This window comes from Phalacrocorax carbo, chromosome 13, assembly GCF_963921805.1.
Source record: "Phalacrocorax carbo chromosome 13, bPhaCar2.1, whole genome shotgun sequence".
Lineage (NCBI taxonomy): Eukaryota > Metazoa > Chordata > Aves > Suliformes > Phalacrocoracidae > Phalacrocorax > Phalacrocorax carbo.
Window position 1 is genome coordinate 6,901,111 of NC_087525.1, and position 14,855 is coordinate 6,915,965.

At 41.2% G+C, this 14,855-nt stretch overlaps 1 protein-coding gene and 1 long non-coding RNA gene across 7 annotated transcripts in view; one reads left to right on the forward strand and one right to left on the reverse strand.

The window, feature by feature from the left end:
* CTNNA3 (catenin alpha 3) overlaps positions 1-6,633 on the forward strand; it is a 556,373-nt gene extending 549,740 nt beyond the window's left edge. For 5 of the 6 annotated variants that reach the window (XM_064464726.1, XM_064464725.1, XM_064464728.1 and 2 more), the window contains one exon: positions 4,245-6,633. In XM_064464726.1, the coding sequence (XP_064320796.1) occupies positions 4,245-4,532 (288 nt within the window). In that variant the 3' untranslated portion in view covers positions 4,533-6,633. The remainder of the gene's footprint in view (positions 1-4,244) is intronic. The other variant, XM_064464727.1, reaches the window with a different exon arrangement.
* Positions 1-14,855, reverse strand: part of LOC135315599 (uncharacterized) — a 70,857-nt gene that overhangs the window by 15,734 nt on the left and 40,268 nt on the right. The window contains exon 3 of the long non-coding RNA XR_010375080.1: positions 11,155-11,307. This is a non-coding gene — a long non-coding RNA (uncharacterized LOC135315599). The remainder of the gene's footprint in view (positions 1-11,154; positions 11,308-14,855) is intronic.

The window sequence follows — 14,855 nt, forward strand, 5'->3', positions numbered from 1 at the left end:
ATGAAGCTTATTTATTATTTGCCTATAGTAGATATGTGTGATTATAGTTTAAGAAATACAGTTTTTTTGATCACAGTGGTGTGGTGAAGGAGCTGTGGCCTGTCCCACAGCCAGATTGCAAAAGGAGCTACAGATGCAAGAATGAGATGATAACTGTTTGGTTGCCACAGGAGAGGAAAGGCAAGTAACAGTTTCCTGAAGGGATTCCACTTCATTATCCATATTTCACAGTATAGACTAGAGTCACAATGAAACCTGGATGAAGTTTTGGGACAACATTCTATCCTCCCTGGATGCTGCTTCCATTCTGTTCTAGAAGCCTTTTCCTTTCCATGCAAACAGATTTATTTTCTCCCCATTCCCAGAGCAGCAATCACAAGCCCTGCGACTGACACCCCAGGCCAGCTTGCTGCCCAGCCTGCCAGCCTCCTAGCATGGCTCTAGCTCCAGGCAGCTTTAAAAGAGTGGAAGGATGACAGACTGAGAAACTTCAGGAAACAAACCTGCCCCTTAAGCCCACACACCTTCTGCCATAGAAACAAAAGTACCTTTTGTTTTGCCCCCTCTGGCACACAGCAGCCTCACAGCGCGGTTACTACACAGCCAGGGCTAGAAAAGTGAGTGTGTATGGTGCCACCAACATTGACCACTGAGGGGAGGAAAAAAGGTAATTCAAAGCCCTTAAGAAGCTGTCAGGCTCGTGTGGTGTCAGCTGTTCCAAGAAAACAATGGCTAATTAAAATTTTGTGTGTGCATACACGCATGTCTGTCTGGGTATAATTAATCCTTTGGTTAGCATGAAAGAAAAAACTTCATATGGAACTTTTCTTACTCCCGCCTTCGCACTCCTTCTAACCAAATAATCTCTATAGTGGCAGTGCCTGTTCAGCTCTCTGAAATTTAGCCCAGCCATCAGATGATGGCCAGACTGGCAGGGCATCATCTGCCAGTGAGCTAATCCTACACCACTAGTCAGCCTCCCTAAAAAAAGGGATACACTGGGGACTGAAGACGCATCAGGAGTGTAATGACAAGGCCTCTGAGCAGACCACCTTATTTACAGCCTGGAAGTTTACAGTGTTTGGAATAAAAGCAGCATTTGAAAAAAGCGTTAGGCTTGGACCACGTGCTTTGAACTGCAAATCGTATCACAAAAACTATGTTGTACTGCTAAACCTAGCAGAGCAGCTAGGCAGCCTGCTTCCCTAAAGGTAACAGCCCCAAATATGCCTCCCATCTTATGTTAAAACGCTGCTGTGCAAAGATTTCAAGACTATTATAAACTGGAAATCCTTCCTAAAAAAGTTCACGTGCTGCAGCAAGGAACAAACTTGAGCGGCTATCTGGTAAATTTTATGCCTTTTCTTGGTGTATATTGAAAATTTCAATTTGCCATCACGTGTATGTGTGCATTCAACCAGTCTTTTAATTATTTTAACTTTTGGGGTGAGAGTGAACTTGGTACAGGGGTTTTTTTTGGCACTTCCTAGGAGGAGCAGCAATCATGGTGTTAACTGCGGGGCTTTTCTGCTAGTTCAAAGGAGTCACCAAAAAAAGGCAACTAATTCCAACTCCTTGGCTGCATTTTCATGTTTGCCTTATTTGCATTTGTTTGTAAGTGTTACAAGATCAACATGTATACAGACACTAACACTCCTGATGATCAATTCGTTTAACATGGCAAAGGGGAGGAGACCTCGGCCCTTCCCTAACAACTCAGGTCGCAAATCTGCACAGCACAAAGTACTGTGTGATTAGGCTGGATGACAAAGCTGAAGATCGTTCTCTCACTAAAACCAATGATCCTTTTAGAGACCTGACTTCATTGCTTTTACAGAAGACAAATGTTTCAACAAAGAGGATGTTTAGAAGTTGAAATGAAGGCTCTCCAGTTATACAGAATAAGCCTACTATTTTTACATTTAAACCATAGTGGGCTTCCTTAGTGTTGGCATATATATATATGCAAGTGACAAATAGTCCTCAACAGTGTGCTTTGAGTATGTGCCTGTGCACACGCGCTTACATTCTCTGTGTGTGTGCGTGCACGCGTGCGCACACACGTACTCTCTAGGGAGGAGACCATCTTGTATTTCAATTTTATATATGGTCCTAAAACCAATACTGTTCTCATCCTGGCACACTGATGTAAATTTTTCTTTTAACATTCCTCTTCCCTGTTTTGGGGAGGATGTCATAAAATGGCAGGTAGAATTTATTTATTTAAATAATTTTTATTAAAATAAATATTTTAAAATAATTACGGCTATGAAATACTAAGTAAGATTAGAATAAATGATCAATACATAAACCAGGGCTTTCTTAAGCCTTTCTCAGACTGGAGATGCCTTTCCAAACTGAAATTGTCAGCCTTGTAATTAAATAGGAGTGTGGTATCTTCTCTGAAGATAAAAAACTACTTATTAAGGTCACTGAGATGATTTATGCCCTATATTTGTCCCTAGCAGTTCTTTGGTGCGCTATGACAATAGCAAAGGTACCTTAAGTTGAAGGGGGACGACAGCCTTTATTTCAAGAATATAAATCCAGAAAAAATTTAATGGTGCAAAAAGCACTGTGCTCAAAATGAAATATGGCATGATTCAGCTGTTAGCTGACCCTGTCAAAAACAGTTTTCCATATGACCAAAAATAAAATGGTAAACATTTTGCCTGAAATGGTACAGTTTTTCCCTGTTTGAGTGCACTGGAGGTGTGGTGATACCTTCTGAACTGCCCAGGGTGGCATACGGTGCCTAACATTAGACACAGCTCTAGCAAACATCCACAGAGCAATTCTATACTCTTGGATTTTAAGACCACAAGACATGCAAGGACACCCCTGTAATCCACCCCCCCAGTTTCTCACCTTCTGTGTGTTTGCTGTACCTATTACTTCTGAAAGGATGAGCCTGAGTCTTATCAGTCTGTGTCTGAGAGGATGAGAAATGAGAAAAAGGCTTTTTCATATTTCCAAGGGTTGATGTAATACTGATGGCCAATTACAGGCATCAGTACTTTTGCCAGCGTTGGCCTTTTGTCAAATACTTGTAATTGTTCTTGGTTGTGTCAAGCAACAGCCCCTGAGACACGCTCGCCCCCACCAGAGTAGTAACTCTTCTGCACACAGCCTCCTTGAAATATCCTTCTGGAGCCTGTTGGACCAAATTTGTGCCTAGACTTTGAGATTAAGATTTGCAGGGGAGTGGGAGGTGGAGGATTAACAGAGAATACAATGCCTCTCATCAACACACATCATAGGATCCTGTTTGCCATTTGCACAGTGCAACTGTGCCCCGTTTGGCTAGGCTGCCAAAGTCATTGGGCTGAGGAGGTGACTAAGAAAGCGAAGTGTCCCCAGCGCTCTGCTTTCAGCCCACAGACGGAGGCCTGCAGGCCTCAAATGTATGAAGGGAGCTGTGCAATTGGTGAATTTGCCTCTATTATTCCACAGAGTGTATGGGAGAGCCAGCTTGCTTGTTAAAGATGTTATTTTTGTTCCAGTTAGCAGATTTTCAGTTCAAATTAAATGCACTGTTTCCTATTTCCATGAGTACTGATGGAAAATGCTTTTGCTTTTACGCTTGTATGCCTCTGTAGTAAGCTGTTGAAGATGGTAGTAAATGATAGGGATTAGTTTGTTACGCATTGTGCCTCTTAGGTTGGCACTCCTTAAACAGTTTGGGAGGCTACACAGTCACTGCAAGTTCTGTGTGCTATCCTGCTCTTCATTACCCTTAAAAATCTTGGCTGCTGAGACTAAGAAGTTCAGCAGCTCTGACAAAGTTAGCCACTTCACAGTATCCCAGCGTTGTTCAGGAGCATCTGTGGGAGCCCGGAATGTGACAGGAGCAGCTGGAGACTTTGCCTAGTGCAGATACAAAGGAAGTAATGGGTCATATTTTCATTGCTCTTCTTTGAGGTGTTTCACTACCTCTCAGCAGTAATTGCAATGAGACCCTGCAGACAAGCATCATGAATTAACTTTTTTTTTTAAAAAAAGAAAACAATAAACATTATCTACCTAAGTATTTATATTGCACCAGCATAAATTTCTGTATATGACTCTAAGTCTGAGCAGTGGAACATGAATATCAACAGTGAACTGTGAATATCAAACACACCATGGGAAAACAAAGAAATTAGGGTTTGATTTCGGCCTTTTTAACCATTGCTTATGCCTCAGCATATTGTGATGAAAAGCAGACGAGCTTCCTAGGCTAATGTTTCTGTTTCTTATTACAGTTGGATAGCGTCACTTCACTCATTCAGGCTGCTAAAAATTTAATGAATGCTGTGGTGCAGACAGTGAAGATGTCCTATATTGCATCCACAAAGATTATCAAGATTCAGAGTCCTGCTGGCCCACGGCATCCTGTTGTGATGTGGAGAATGAAGGCTCCAGAGAAAAAGCCCCTAATTAAAAGAGAGAAGCCAGAAGAACTCTATGCTGCTGTCAGAAAAGGTTCTGCAAAGAAGAGAATCCACCCTGTTCAAGTCATGAGTGAATTTAGAGGCAGAGAAATAGTCTAATACTCTGCCACTTTTTGTGTTCCTAACTTGAATTTCTGATTTTTTTTTTTTTATTTACCACCACATATTTAATAATTATATATATTAATGTTTTGCTTTTCTCTAAATCTGTGAGATAACACGTGCTTAAAATTATTTGAAAATGCTGTTGGGTAAATTAGCAGTGCACAATTTAAAAAAAAATACCTTCTCCTGTAGTGACCAGCTGTCATGCTGTCATGTCTTTATACTGGCATGTTTTCAGCAGAGCACTTCGAAATATTATGGGACTGTGCTGTAGTTGGAAAGGGAGATGCAGTGTGCCAACCTGCCCAGTCGTACTGCATTCACTAGGCTCAGGTGTTCCTTCTCCAGATGAATGTACCCAATACTACACTGCATGTATTTTTGCAACATGCAGCTTTTTAACCATTGCGCTGTAGGGCCAGATCCTTTATCAGCAGCATTACACTGTGATCGGATCAGCTGGCCTGCTTGCTTCTAGCTGAGACTCTGGGGCCGCAACTTGTAGCTAGATTGAATAATCTAAAGAGCTCCCCGTGTCCAAGGCCCAGCCTTGGAAATATAAGAAGTTTGAAAAATGTTTGATGAAACACAAAAATTGTTGTAACAACAGGGATGTAATAATGTAATTAAAAAAGCATTGCCTGCAACCTAGCAGTAATACTAGCTCTTTAAAAGCCCTCTTGAAACATTAGTAGTACTCTGTGGTCTGCTTCCTACTCTATTCTGCGAGCCTTACTAGCTCTGTTGACTTTCCTTTGGAAGTTCAGATAAATCAGATATTAGCAAAAACCTTTTCTAATCGCTGCACAAAACAAATATGAACTATATCATTAATCTGAGATCAGTGTGTGAAATACACCTACACAACTGAGCATGACTCTTAGGTTTGATGAGATTTATTTGCAAGGTAACGCGTGATTTAAATCACTCTTCCTATGACAGTAGAGTCCTAAATGCAGGCCTGTGCAAGTAACTGACTTGCTACATGGCTGCACTATAGCGCAAAGTGTGTGATGAAGGTAAGTGCTATTAGTCTGTGCTCACCACTCTGCTTCTGTAGGCTAAATAAAAAAATTTTTCTAAATCTGTTTGACTCTGAAATCCACTGGGAGTGATATTTTTTAAAGAATCTAACTTGTCTTCCCTGCCATGTCGCTAAGTTTTCCAAGACTCCACTTGTTACTCAAGATGTCTTTGCTTGGCAAGTAATTTGGTATGTTTTTTATATTTGCTAAGGTGAAAGGCCGCCCTCAAATGCCAGCAGTTTATGATGTGCCATTGACTGCCCTTATGAGGCGGCTCCAGATATGGGCCGCTGCTTTGTGTCAGTTAGTATCATGTTTTGCACAACAGTGCACCTACACAGTGTGGGCAGCAAAAATAACCATAACCTGTGGTTTCCCTCTTGGCGGGGGGGTGGGGTGGGGGTGGTGGGGCACACTTGTTGCTAAGCTAAGGACAATGGAGCAGTATAATTTCTAGGCTATTAAGAAACTCCCATGAAACCTATAGTGATCATAAACAAAAAATTTTACCAATCACTAGTCCACCTTCCATAACTCTATTATCTACTAAATGAAACAAACAGAGAAGTTCAGAGGAAAAATGACTTCTTTCCAATTCAGATTCCCTCCAGAATGATTGCATCAAGAGCTCAGTAACATGAATAGGGCTCTGCTAGTCCTCATAGGGCTATGGTGTGGGAAGCAGCTAACAGGCAAGCTGAGCGGGCAGAGGTAATATAGAGCAGGCCATATAACCTACTTTCAGTAGGTCTGCTGGCAGACTAAGCAGAGCCGAGATAAAGCGTGTGCGTGGTAGCGCGATCAGAAGAACGTATGTTATTGTCAGAATTTAAAGCCAAAATCTCCATGTAGTAGTGCAGGTTCCAGCCCACCCCCGTAGACAACCTTCTCCCCCCAGCAAGGTTCAGGGCCACAAGCCAGCAGGTGAGTTGCCATAACCTTGTTTTGGTGGGGTTTTTAGTCTCTTAATAAATCCTCATGTCTCTGGATTGCACCTTTGATATGGTCACCTTGACCGCAAATGTTTGTAACTAATGGGATTACATTATTAATAAAAACCATGTACACCACTGAGAAGCTGTCTTTTAGTGTTGTGGGAATGTTTTGGTTTTTTGTTGTTTTTTTTTTTTTTAAATATGTCTCCTTATTGGTCTCGAACACTAGTGACCACCCAGTTCAAAAGCTTGCCTTGTTTGCTTGTAGGGGTGCCAGCCTTCCAGCACACTGTGTGTATGCTATTAGTCTGGTTTAAGTGAGAGTTTTTCTGGCGTTAGGCTCACCAAAGCACCATTAATGCCCCTTCCTGCACTGCTAGTCACTACTCTCATAGCCTGGCCATGCGCACTAGCCAGTTTGATCTCAACTTCCAATACTAGTCCTATTACATAGGAATTTATTAGGTAAAACCCAACCCTTGAACAAAAAAATACATCCCACTGCGGTTTTTTGATACGAGCCAAAAGAATGATAATGAGAGCTAGACGTCTTTTTCTTGGCTAAAGTTCAAACCCAAGTGAAAACACAACAAGGTAGAGTTTATTCCTGGCAAAGGAGGCAGAGGGATAAGAAAAAAAAGTCTTGGCGCTGTCGAGAGCCCAGTGTATTAGCTCATTACCGGCCTCGGCAATTCTGCAAAGCAGGGGACACTGCTTCTAGGCCACTAGTAATACTACTGAAGGAGGATGTGGGGCTCAAAAGGTTTTATTCAACAGCAGCTACTTAATTCATCCTGCAATCTACGCGCGCCTTCCCAGCCCCAGTTTTCAGAGTATAATTTTCCACTCCATTGTTGCTTGCGCCTGTGTTTGCACAATGTCCGTAGCCTATCAGCATGGCCCTTGAAAACTATGCTCTTTGCTCCAGCTCTGCAAGCCTTTTTCACCTCAGCGGCTCAGATTATTTCATTAGCTTGCCTCATACGGTCCCTACTACCACACTGTGGAGCAAAGTATGATGGACAATTGACGGCACTTTTATTTAAATAAATGCAGCGGCGCACTTACTTAAAAAAAAAGGAGATAGAACATATTTTTTCATTGTTGAAGCACATTAGTACAAGAGGACGCATCCAGGTCATTGCCATGAATCCTAACGCTGTTGATTTTTGATTTTTTTTTAAATGAACCACTTGGCTGTGTCACTCTGCTCTCACTGCTGATGGCACTTCCTTTAGTATTTAGCAATTATAATTTGCAAACAGCAGTTCCTGTCACTGCAGCTTATGCTGAGCATAGTTTGCAGTTTGTCCCAATTACTTCATTATTACCCTGACTTAGTGAGCCATTCCTGGTAAGTAACAAAAGCCCTCTCATCTCTTTGGCCCTCAGAAAAATGACAAAAACTGCACATATTTTACATGCCCACCCCGGAGCCCTGCTCCTGTGCATGGTAAAAACTGTTCTGACATAACTATTTGGCCTTTTTTTTTTTTTTTGGGGGGGGGGGGGTAGGGTAGGGGAGTGGAAGGTGGAGCACAGATGTGGTAACCCTCCCCACGCTTGCCCTGATGTACTTGTTCCCCCAACTTAACCTGGTATCACTTGGGAAGCTCTATAGCTGCGTCCCTACTGAAGAAGGTGACTATGTGGCCTGACATCATGCAGGTCTGGTGGTCCAGATGGTTTTAAAAGGTCTTCAGCTCTTTTGAAAAGGAGTTTTGTGCAGTTCATTTTCTGTGGAGCCACAAATGAAGCAGTTAATAAAAATGGGTTTATACAGCTAGCGTAATGATGAGCTCCTAGAAGTTTTCTTTCTGAAGAAAATATTTGTAAGTCTTCACCAGTAGTAGAGATTAATATTCTTTGTGGTCATAACTGCTATTTTTGCTTCCAGGTACTACTTATCCCTTGTGTACTGCACTTCCTTAAACTTAGGGGATTTGCCTGTATAGTTGGCACACCAAATAAGGGGATAAATAAAACCTTATTTCCTCACGTTGGATTTAAAAGCAAAACAAAATAAATGTCCTGCAGTGGAAGAGACAGAGAGGAACTGGTATGCCTGTGTGTGCAGGAGAGGAAAGGTGTCTTGGGCCCTGGAATGAGGGGAGACGTGAGGGCGGTAAGCAGGGGGTGGTACTTTTGGCAGAGGACATGGAAGTTGTTGAAACTACGGAGACAAGAGGGCTTGATAAAATGGTGCCAGACATCTTAATCTTGCACCTGAGACCAGCACTTTGGATTCAGCAAGTGAACGGTGCCTGTTCTTCACCTCACAGCCTAGCATCCCCCTGGATCCCAACAGCCTTGAAAAGCACCAATCACCTCCCTCATCCTCCCAGTCCTTGCCAGCAGCTCTTGGTGGTCACTTGGGGCACAAGTGTCTCCCCCCAGTCCTCTTCTGGGCTCGTGCCCCCATTCTGATTCTACAGAGTCTCTTCTGCATCCCATTCAATTTTGCCTGTACCACTGAGGTAGTGCTGGTTAAATACAACTGTTAATAACCCACTTCCTCTCTAATAACCCACTAAAACCACTATGGTGCTTGGAAGAAATAGGTCATGTAATAAAAGCTGTCACCTGAAATTGTCCAACAGAGTGCAATTTAAGAGCATATTATTAGAGTAATTAAATAATAATTAAAGATCAAGCAGATTACACTATACACTTCATATTTGTTTTCCCCCGGAGATCATTAGAACTGGCTTACTCTTTCTCTGAAGACGGTTAGTGGGTTTGGGTTTTTTTTTTGCAGAACCACTTCTAACGGTGAAGGAAACGCACTAGCACTGTTGATGAAAAAATGTCAGGGATTTTGTGTTGTACACGGAAAGTTGTATTGCTGCAATGAGCAATATCACCTTTCAATTAGTAAGCCACAACTGTGGAAAGTTTCTTGGGATAAAGAGAAACAAAATATACCCATAGCAGAAATGGCTTAAGAGTCCTGTAAAAAAACAAACCAGGAAAATGCTTCAAAGACCCTGATGTCTCCCATCTACAGGAGAAACTTACTGCTGTGGTCAAAGACTTGAAAGCTGGGGCGCTAATTTTATAGTCCAGCATGCAAGAAATGGTTAAGATGGAAGCTTGCAGTGCAAGAGGTGGAGCTAACTAACAATTTTATTTTTTAAGGAGATTTTTACAGGCTAAGAAATATTTTCTACTTCCTGATGGTGAAAATGACTGCAGCCTGCTTAAAGCAGGCTGGAACTACAGAGATGCCTTGTCATGCAGAATGATGCTTCCTCTGGATGCTCATTCTTCTATCAGCCTAGCCATTTTAGAGCCATTTTAGAGCCATTGACTTTTCTGCTGTAGTTCTCATTTATTTTTACAGTAGACAGCAAATGATTTAACAGCAGCTGACCATAGTCATGTAGCTCATTAGCTGAAGGGGAGACTGTGCTTTTTTGGCACTGCTTTTTCATGGAGGCAGGGGGGCAGGATGGTAAGGGAGCTGGTGCTAACTGCTCCAGCAAGCCTGCTGGTAGGTATTTTCTCTGCTTAGTTCCCAGAGCTCCCTTATTAGATGGAAACAGAATAGGAAATTGCTCCCGTGCTTTCAAAATACAGAACAGAGCACCATGCTCTGTTTGCCCAACGAGTCAGTGTGGCTGAGGGGACAGCAGAAAGGAAGAAAAGTAACTCTTCTGAGGTTTTTCAGCTTCTCTGGTGGAGAAAGACCATCATTCAAAGGAATGATTTCTCCAGGGAATCAGAATTTCCCTGGAGTCAAGGCTTTACAAGGATCAAGGGAAAACCAGCAAGGGGCTCTTTTATGCTTTCAACTGCTTCTATGAACCTAACCTAGACCTCTATTTTCTCTGTCCTAACCTTGCTCTTAATTGCAGAGTATCAAACTACAAATTTTGCATTATTCACCCAGCTGCTATTTTACAGCAACTGAGGCACATACTGGAAGCCTTCCTAACACTAATTTGCACTGATTAATTGTTTCCTATTAATTATTTTTTTATTTTTTTTTTTTTAGGAATTAAGGACATCATCCAGCAAGCTGCAAAGTCCAAACACGCAGTGTCTCTCAGAGTGTCGATAGGCAGCAAACCATTCTGACTGCTACCTGTGTAAATACTTTGTGGGCAAAAAAAGCGTGGTTTGTACCATATTCCTCTGCTCAGTAGTGACTACTACACACTCATAACTAAGCCCTCTTCTAGAAGAAAGGGACTAGCACTGTAGGTGTAATGTTGAATGTAGATGGTACCTAGCCACATATTAAGAGTCAAGCTGTCATGGCAGGCTACCTATTTAAGCAGCTGAGGTCCTGCATATTTGGGATGTGGCAGCTTTCACAGCTTTCTCTATGTTACCCTTTACTGTCAGGTATGGGAATGGGCTTGCTTGGACTAACACCTTTTATTATTGTCCATCATCCTACACACCGTAACCACACTGTGCAGACTCTGTATGCTTCGGAGGAGCCACAGCTCATATGATGTTCAGGAATTTAATCGGGGGTGTGGGTCTTCAATGGCTTCACAGAGGTGGTTGGCTTGCTTGTCTCCAGGTTAGCCAAAAAAGGAGTAGAGGAACCATTGAATCCTTTCCCCAAAGCTTCCTAGCATTATTTGTATGCAGTGACCAAGTAACCTACCTGTTCTCTTCCCTTCCAATCCACCTTTTTCTTACCATTTTGATATTTATGTTCTCCCTCAGCATTAGCTTCCTGTCTTCTGGCCCGGACACTGTGACTTCTTTCAACAAAAGGACAGCATACAGGTTTGCAGCACCTCCACCTCCATTTCCCAAGGTCCTATTTCACTTTGTCTTCTTCACAAAACACTACAACAAAAGAACAAGGAGAAATGGTGTGTGGCCAGCTCAGCAGCCAGGCTAAATCAGCACAGCTATTTTGAGTTCAGTGGTAAAATATCCCCTTGACAGTAGTTACTGTAGTCCTTCCTCTGTGGCAGCTCTCTAAAACTGTTATCCCTCATTCAGGCTGGCTAAGACTGATCAGTCACCTTGAAGGTTGCTTTTGAACAGGTAGAAAGCACGCCACCAGTAAAGAGATATGTTCCCCTAAAGAAAATATGTCTTCCTTGCCCTTTCCTCTTGCTGCATTTCAAACAACTTGTCTTTATTTAAGCATGTCAGGCCAACTTTAAAATACCAAAATACAAAATATGAAGGTTATTAATACAGTAATCCAAAGGGCAAAAAGCTTATTGGTATCATGAGCTATTGAGTCATGTGGATGGTGATGGCACATCCTCAAGCACTCTATTATCATAATGCCTGGACTGACGACTCCATTAATTTTCTGCATCAGCAACAGCTGAGGACCAAATCTGACAGCCAATAATCCATGAGTCCAGTGTAAGCAAAATATATGCACAAACAAATCTCCCCATCACCTCATAAAATATTAACAGCAGAATATATGTGGCAAAAGGAGTACAAAGAAAATAGTTCTGAAATATAAGTCCTTACAACATTGTTTTTCAGAAACATTGTATTTCAGTTCCCAAGCAGCTGTACATTTACCTTGTTCACTACTAAGTGAATTCTTATGCTCTGAATGTGCTAAAATAAATTAATGTATTTTGATTTTTCAAGGTATCAAAGCAGAGGAAGTGAGCAGCTCTTCCTGTGTTTTTGCTTAAGGTATAGATTACATGGAATTAATCCCCCACCAGTGACTTACGCATTAAGAGATGCAAGCCATTCTAGGAAGCGATTTCTATGAGTTACTTTTGCTTGGCTACTCATTAGATAAAACAGTATGTCTTTTTTTTGTTAACAAATGCATCTTTAGCTGTATTTTAAATGGAACAGTTTGCAAGATATTTTTTTTAAGAAAGCCCCTTTTCTGGCCAAGCTTCACTCCTCATCCAGAAACTTTGCCCCCAATACTGCAATCTCCTTTTCCTTAAACAAGGCATCATCTAAAGAAGAATCATTATCCAACTACATCTAGCTATGAGACCAACTCTTTGGAACTTAATTTGCCACCAAGTATTTGAAGGTTCGAAACATTATTTTCAGTGCAGTAGGACTGGAAAAGCTACTAGAAACTTAAAGACTACAATTTAGTATTTCTTTTGAAAACTAATGAAATCTTATTATCATTGGTATTTGACTTTTATACGAACAGACTTAACAAAAGCTTGAAAGGAACATTCAATATGTTACCTAGACAATGGACACAGACTTCTTTAAGCCAGGCATCATGCCAAGTTATGAGAGAGCATATGGTACACTTCTCACTTCTTTGTTACTTTGTGGGGTTTTTTTTTGACAGTCATGTAGTTTGTTGTAACGAAAAATGGAATTACTCATTTCAGATGTATTCCCTGTAGCATGCAAATGTTGGGGAAAATACTGAGTGTGTGGGGAGAAACCTTGGCTGAAAAACCAGTAACGTAGCCCTTGGTATGGCCACTGCATTGCCGATTACTAGTATTTGGTCAGACTAATGGTAACATGCTTTACCTTCCAACACATACTGATATTACGTACCTCATCACATTTTATCACAGTGAGCCTAAGCAATGATTCTCACTGAAAAGAACTGTCATGGATTTGCCAGTATTGCAAACAACATAATTAAGCCTGTGCCTAAATGGTCTGTGCAGCAGGCCTGGTCTTAGGATTGCATGTAAGTGCTTTGCTGAATCAAAGCCATGCTGCTGGCACATTTAGGTAACAACCTGTCTCAGGACTCAGCAAGGCATGGTTACTAGGAGGAACATTTATTACCCAAAAGTTATATGGATTATTACAGAAAGCGTAAATGTGCAAATACAGTAGTAGCTTGGACTGAGATTTCACTCCTGGCAAACAGCTCCAATGGCACATTTCATCTTACAGGGAAACTCTGCTACTTTTAATGTGGACTATACACATGCCACAAATTTCATAGCGAAATAAAGTAAACACAATTAGAGGAAGACCATATGCACACACTGCAAACCATTTGCCCCTAGTCTGGTTGCCTTAATGATTAGCTGATCTTTGCCTGGGTCTCACAGAAAAATAACTCTTTCTCTGTTATTTACCTATTTATATAGTTAAGTAATTTGCTTATATATTTTATATATAGTACAATACAAAACATATTAGTAATGATTACTAGATCAATAAATATTAGTAATGTACAATGAATATTATTATATTACATATTATTAAATATATACTTATATAAATATATTTATATAATTAAATAATATTGAGCTATTTATAAACTCAAGTAGTTAGAATTCATAGCCAGTACTGTCAGAAGTATGGGAATGTTTAACCTTAGTAAGGTACAGCATTTCTATATTCAGCCTCAATCTTCTGCTTTTGAAATAATCTGACATAAAAAAATATGCCAGCTGCAGCTTATGGCAACAGTATGGCAACTGCATCTAGTCAGTCAGCAAGTAATCTGGAACCTAAAACCCCAACAATTAAAAATAGAGCATGGAATAAATATGTCTGCAAACCTTGCAAGAGTTCCAATAAGATTTTCATGTTTGGTAAAATATAAAAAAAATGAAACTCAACAACTTCTTGGCTAACAACTAAATCATCTTTGTCTAGCTGCAAACATTGCACAAGCCAACGTAATTGCAAGGTGTTATGTTAACATGACTAAGACAATTCACTTCTCCCAGCATCCTATCCTTCTGCCTTATTTTCCTCCCAGAAGAACCTCTTGTTCTCAGGGCTCTGGAGGGGATGTAGCATTTACAAATGTACTAACATTTCAGCCAGCGTACCAGCCTGACAGAGTTCACCTGAAACAGTTATTGTGAATTAATCCCATAAAAAGGGTATAGGCAATCCTGTTATTGGAATGAAATCCAAGACTCAAAACTGCAAAACTATTCTGTGTGCATTCCTCTTGTCACAGGCTCTATTCTATTTGCCTTTTTAGCTCGTGTGTAAGACACCACCGCTCACTGCCTATTACTAGATATAGATTTCACAATATAATGGGTTCAGTTTGTGACTGAAACAAAAGTTTGATGTTTTTTGGAATTCTGTTCACAAACCAGACTGTTATAATACCCTGGAGCCCGGTGCCTAACGAATGCAAAGCTTAAAGCCGACAGTCTCCTCTCCCCCTCATTCAAGTACCTCTAATAATTCCAGCTAGCGTGCCACCTGGTATCACCTCCACTCTCCTGCTACTTTGCTCACAGCTGTCTCCTTCAGTTTTCCCTTCTGGCCACACTCCCTCTTCCAAGTCACTTAGCTCTTCAGCAGCCTTAAATCTAAGTGTGGAGCCTATGGTCTAGGGGGTACTTAGGGAAGTTCATACATGCGCCAGCAGCCATGTGTGGGTGCCAGTAGCGATTGTTCGTCTTCTCCGTGCTGCTGCTGGGCACTGCTGAGAATAT